At 35.5% G+C, this 6690-nt stretch overlaps 1 protein-coding gene across 1 annotated transcript; it reads left to right on the forward strand.

Annotated features, from left to right (window-relative positions):
- Positions 1-1081: 1081 nt before the first annotated feature.
- LOC145715906 (ADP-ribose pyrophosphatase) lies at positions 1082-6649 on the forward strand. Its single transcript, XM_081809635.1, has 3 exons — positions 1082-1344; positions 3427-3522; positions 6325-6649. The coding sequence occupies exons 1-3, from the start codon at positions 1148-1150 to the stop codon at positions 6413-6415; spliced, it is 384 nt and encodes a 127-aa protein (XP_081665761.1). The 5' UTR covers positions 1082-1147; the 3' UTR covers positions 6416-6649.
- The last annotated feature ends 41 nt before the right edge of the window (positions 6650-6690 follow it).

The raw sequence follows: 6690 nt of genomic DNA on the forward strand, positions 1-6690 counted from the left end.
AAAATAAAAGATTTTATTTATTTAGTTTTGACAGAGAGAGAGAGAGAGAGAGTGAGAGCAGGAACACAAGCAGGGGGCGTGGGAGAGGGAGAAGCAGGCTCCCCACCAAGCAGGGAGCCCGATGCGGGGCTCGATCCCAGGACCCTGGGATCATGACCTGAGCCGAAGGCAGACGCTTAACCAACTGAGCCACCCAGGCGCCCCAATAAATAAAATCTTTTAAAAAATAAAATTATTTATATAACCCCATTCAAATTTCACCACTTGTCCTGCAAAAAAAAATTTTCTTTTTTAGTTCAGGAACCAATTCAAATCATTGATTGCATTTAGTTTTCATGTCTCTTTAGTCTGCATCTATCTGAAAGAGTTACTCTGTCTTTCATGATGTTACCAGTTGAAAGAGTACACACATTTATTTTGCAAGCTGTCCCGTGACCTGGTTCTATTCTGTATGTCCTTATGTTTTCGATGCTGGTCATACATTCTTGTAAGGAATACCTCAGAAATGATCACTGTACTTCTCAGTGTATGATATCAGGAGGCACAGGATGTTGACTTATTTCACCACCCTAACAAGTTGGCGTTTGATCACTGATACTGTGAGAGCAGAGCAGGGATGCTGTCATCAGTTTAGAATTCATATATTTATCATCGTCTGACTTTCAGTAGTATTACGTTAATTCTTGTACAATGTAAGAACTTACAACAGATACTTCCATTTTCTTGTTCTTCTTTTGTGCCATTCTTGGCATACATTTTACACGTGTGTTAGACCATAGACCATTTGTTTTAAAAAGTCTCTTCTTTTATGTTTGTTTTTATGATTGAATTTTCATAACAAACTTCCTCAACTTTTGTGCTAACAAAAGTAAACTTCTGTCCCTTTTTCTCAACTAAAAGAAATTCAGTGAGTAGGTTCCAAGTAATAAGATTTGGCAATATTTTAAAATCTTTCATATTTGAAAATAATTTTCTCATAGATGTTAGACTTTTATACTTTGAAATTGAAAAGTATGTTTTTGGGCCTTTGAGTTAGGTTCTTTATTTTTAATTTTTTTGGCATTTATGTAAAACATTTTTCCTTTTTCTTTTTTTTCTCTCCAGAAACACATTTTCATTCTGTGGGTTTCATCTTAGCTCAAACATCATGTCTAGTTCTAATGGTGCCAAAGAGAATTCCCACAACAAGGCTCGGACATCTCCTTACCCGGGTTCAAAAGTCCAACGCAGCCAGGTTCCTAATGAGAAAGTAGGCTGGTTTGTTGAGTGGCAAGACTATAATCCTGTGGAATACACTGCAGCCTCTGTCTTGGCAGGACCAAGGTGGGCAGATCCTCAGATCAGGTGAGCAAATCAGCTGGCATTAGCTGGTAGCTGGGTATAGGACGGTGACGAGAATGGTTGTATTTGTAAATTACCATTTTGACAGCTGAAAAATTATTTTTATCTAGTGTTTGATTTTGTCAGAACTCAGTTTCCACATTGGCTTGAATTCTTGCTAAAGCTAGACAATCCATGTTTGCTTGTTCTTTTGGGGGTTTTATGATGATCCTTCCAAAAAAGTAAATCTGTTTTACTGTGGAGTTTTATAGAATGGCAAGTGGTGGTATCTATTTTCATTTGTTCTGTTTAGGTTATCAGTAGAACATCTTTTGTGGTTATTTTCCACCACTGCTAGACTTGTATTTGAAGTAGTGAAAATATTTTTCAGAATTTTTTCAGATTACTAAGAACAGGAGGATGATAAAATTAGAGCAGTGGGAAAAAAATAGAAAAGGGATAGATAAAGGAGAGAAAAGAAAATAAACACTCAAGCAAAAATCCTTTGACTAAATTCATAGAAATACATCAGTTCACATTTTATATTTATGTTCCTTTTAATGAATATAATGATAGGGTTTTTTAATGTACTAACTACAAACTAGGTGTTGTACTAAGTGTTTTATAAGCATTATTTTATTCTTATACCTCTTCTGGAAGACAGATAGGGTTGTTATTTCTACTTTATAGAAAAAACACACAAAAAACGGAAGCAAAGAAAGGTTGCCCTTTACCTCTGGTCACAGAGCCAATAGATCCAGTATTAGTTCATTAGGTTAAACTTTACCATGGTCTTAGGCTGTGACTTGATTTTGACCTACGGTTTTCTTATTTTATCTGATAGTACTTGAACTTTTATTTCTTATTTTTTTGTGATAGTACTTGGATTATTAATTAATAATGAAGCTAACCTGTGGAGAAATTGTTAGCTTCAGTGAATTCTACTTCCCCTCATTTTAGAGTATTTTACATATACATCATAGACAATTAAAATTAATGGTGTTGGCAAGGGTGCTATATAGTGTAAACAGAGGAACGTTTTCTTATTTTTCATTCAGTTTGTTTTTTAAGAGTTGAATTTATATCGCCATCTAAGTCAAGCTTTATTACTAACATTAATATTTCAATTATGGTTAGGTTCATGCTTTTTTTCCCCATTGGTGAATTTCTAGAGTCCCAAAAGCATTGTAACACTGGTTTTATAATTTCATGATTTTTACCATTTAATTCTTTTTATTTGTGTGTTAGGTAGAAGATTGGTTAGAAGTCTTGAAAGAATGTCTGAATCATTCAAATTGGAACTTATTTCCAAAATAGAGCACAAATACTTCGATGCTCACTTATTGAAATTAAAGCAAGAAAAAAAACAAAACTTACGTCAGAACTGCCTATGAACAATTCACTATCAATGCAGTTATGTCAGTGGTTTCATAATGGTGAGGAAAGTAGTTTATTTATATTTACTTTGAAAATATTTTTATTGAGGAATGACAAATACAGTAGAATGCACATTTCTTATGTGTGTTTCTTTAGCTCAGAACGATTTTATGTTTATACGGCTCTGACTACCATTGAGATCAAGATTTAGAACACTTCTAACATATAATATTTACTTTAGTCTACATTATAGTTAGTATGAAGTTTGGGGGTAAATTCATTGTTTTGTGGGTTTACTTTGATGAAAATATTAGCTAGTGTACATTTGAGGAAATTAAAGTTACTTTGAGACAGTAAAAACATCAAGATATCCGAAAGGATCTTATTTTGGGGACCACAGAGGAACCACTAATTTCCATATTGTGCCCACAGACAATTCCTCCTTGCTAATAGTAATGTAGACTTTTTTGTAGCATGTGGGAGGAGCTGCAGATTTTCTGCATAGTCCTTCCCAGAGGGGTTACAATACACATCCTTGTATTATAAGGTGTTTTGGTTAACACTTTTTTAAGAAACTGTTTTGAAGGAGTAAGATGGATTTGTAAATGAAAACTGACTCTTAATTAAGTTTCATGGATACTTTATTATAATAACAGATTGACTGGCATTAGTGAGCTCTTGGTAGTATTAGGCCATTATTCTTATTTTGCTTTGGTATTCTAATTACAGTGAAAGTAACTTCTCTCCTAAGTTTAATGAAAAGGATGGGCATGTTGAGAGAAAGAGCCAGAATGGTTTGTATGAGATTGAAAATGGAAGACCCAGGTAGGTACTGGGGATGGGAGAATGTAAGAATGTAGAAAACCCAGTTAACATTTATTGAGTGTTTGTATGTGCCAGACAATATACAAAAGAATTTATATGTGTGATCTAATTAAAACATTACAAGAACCCCACGAGTGGATATTTTTAGTTCCATTTACAGATGAGGAGAGAGAAGGTAAGCAATTCGCATACAGTAAGTGGGAGAGGAAGGATTTGAATGCACTTTTTTGTAACTCCGCCTTGTAGGTAGAAATAATGAATTGAGTAAATGAACAGAGAAAGGAGGGGCGCCTGGCTGGCTCAGTCAGTAGAGAATCTGACTCTTGATTTGGGGGTTGTGAATTGGAGACCCACATTGGGTGTAGGTATTACGTAAAAAAAAACAGGATTGAAAATTGTACATTCAGTAGTTTATTAAATTTATTAAATTGATGTCTAAAGGTAAGAATTTACCCAAATGTAAGAGTAAAAATAAAAATAATCCAGTAACTTAACATGAAGGTTCTTTCTATACTTCTAAAAATGATTTTTATACACAACTCCAAAAATCTCCATTTTCCTTAACAAGACATTATAAGAGTTAGGAAGAAATGTAAAAATTAGCATGCCTCAAATAAAACAAAGAAAGATCAGGGGTCTGTAGTCATAGTTCTTACCTTGAAAAAATGTTGTGATTTGTATTCTTAGTTGCTCAAGGACAAGGCAGTGGTTGTACTCGTCTCACCATAACCTGGTCCTTCAGTTTTGCTAAATTCAGCCTTTGGTCATAACTTCACCTTTCTGTGTTGTTGGATCTTTTTAAGTCAGACCCTCCTTGCATTTGACTTACTCCTTTGGTTCATTTCTGGATAAAATATATTAAAGGATATGTACCCACGTAAAAGGATAGGCAGCAAAGGCAAGATAGCATGTTGTTTTAGCCAAGAGTCTGACTAATAGAAACAACTCTAGCTTGCCTGAGTAAAAAGTGAACTTTAGGGTTATAGGATCATCTCAAGGAGCCCAAAGCATAAGTGCAACTAACTTGAGGAAGGGTAGAATTGAAAATCCATCTCTGCTTTTTTTACATGGTGCTTTTATTTCTCTTTCACTGCAAACAACTTTCTCTGCTTCTCAAGCTACAAGATAGGCTATGTGTCTTTTCCATAGTTTCTAATGTACAAGTTAGAGGCTTGGTCATCTATTAAAAACTAACATTCTCTCTTAATATTTTTTTTTTACGATTTTATTTATTTATTTGACAGAGAGAGACACAGCGAGAGAGGGAACACAAGCAGGGGTAGTGAGAGGGGGAGAAGGAGGCTTCCTGCAGAGGCAGGGAGCCCGATGCGGGGCTCGATCCCAGGACCCTGAGATCATGATCTGAGCCAGAGGCAGACACTTAACGACTGAGACACCCAGGCAACCCTTAATATTGGTTTTGATCATTTGTATTCAGGAGTGGGTGGTTACATGGAATAAACATAGTTGTTGGCCGCCTTGCCCCTCTTCCTGTGAACTTGAAAAGTAAAATTATTGTCACCTGGCCATGTGTCTTGTCTTTATTTATAAATCTTGCTGAAATATTTCTGAGCCCAATACAAAAACAATAGCAAAACTCATTGAGCCTGAATAACAGTCACAGGAAAGACCAGAATAAAAAGAGATGGCTGACAGAGAAAATTTTGGCTATTTGTTTATTTACTTTCATGTATTGAGAGGACAAAAGATAAAATCTTAATAAGGTAGGACTGTAGGTTACAGTATTTTACTGGTACATAATGAAAGTTGAACATTTAAGGAATATTGACTGGAAGAGAATTACGCATGAATGTTGCTATGTTTACCTGACAGACTTTTTGTTGGGTTATGCTATTTGGTTACACAGTAAGTTGGCATTTTTATAATATTGCTTTCTTTAAAAATCTTGAAATCCTGGGGCACCTGAGTGGCTCAGTCGGTAAGCGTCTGCCTTCGGCTCAGGTCATGGTCCCAGGGTCCTGGGTTCGAGCCCCGCATCAGGCTCCCTGCTCCACGGGAAGCCTGCTTCTCCCTCTCCACCTCCCCCTGCTGTGTTCCCTCTCTCGCTGTGTCTCTCTCTGTCAAATAAATAAATAAAATCTTTAAAAAAAAAATCTTGAAATCCTGAGTAATACTACTAGCTCATTATATGCTACAAAATATATATTATTGGTAATAAACATCCAGAACCCACTGAGAATAAATGGACTTTTAAAAGTAACAAAAATAGGGGCACCTGGCTGGCTCAGTTGGAAGTGTGTGACTCTTGATCTTGGGGTTATGGGTTTGAGCCTCACATTGGGTATAGAGATTACTTAAATAAACTTTAAAAAAGTAACAAAAATACTTTCATGAGAAGGGTTGTATGAAATGGTAGTAAGAAAAGGAAATGGTGAGAAAGTGAAGACAAGTGTGGTTATCTTGAATGATAAATCATCACTTTTGTAGAGATAGATGATGATTAGGTGCAGACCATTCATCTGCCCTGTTGTAAGAGTTCAGTAAAGTTCTGGTTTGAATTTAGGAGTATAGATGAAAACAGAAAAAATTCTCATATTGAGAACAACTTTGAGAATGAGATCTTCCTGGTTCAGGCCCAAAGCTTAAGACATGCACAAAAGAAATGTTAAATAACAGTGTAAGGAAATATGAGATTTTAGTGCCAGATATGTGACAATGCTAGTGGATTTGGGATGAGATACTATTTCCCTCTTATTGTACTGACTGCCTTCTTTTGGGCTATATCAAGTTGGGTTAAAAATGATGAACACATTCAATTGATTTTACATTTTTTTGTCCCAGAAATCCTGCAGGACGGACAGGACTGGTTGGCCGGGGGCTTTTGGGGCGATGGGGCCCAAATCATGCTGCAGATCCCATCATAACCAGGTAAGAATGAAAAAAACATTTCAGCAGCAGAGAGCCAAGTGATTGAGAAATACGGACTGTAACCTGTGTTTATATACACACGTATGTATGTTTGTGTATATATAACATATGCATATATAATGTATATGTGGTTGTATATATACATGTGTATGTATATAGGTATCCTTGTGAACTCTATATTTTAAAGGAACTTTATGTGAAATCATACTGATATAAGTGTAAAGCTGTAGTTTGTTTTTTTTTTTAATTTTATTATGTTATGTTAGTCACCATACAATA

Source organism: Leptonychotes weddellii, unplaced genomic scaffold (genome assembly GCF_054177405.1).
Source record: "Leptonychotes weddellii isolate Sample4059 unplaced genomic scaffold, ASM5417740v2 HiC_scaffold_11644, whole genome shotgun sequence".
NCBI lineage: Eukaryota > Metazoa > Chordata > Mammalia > Carnivora > Phocidae > Leptonychotes > Leptonychotes weddellii.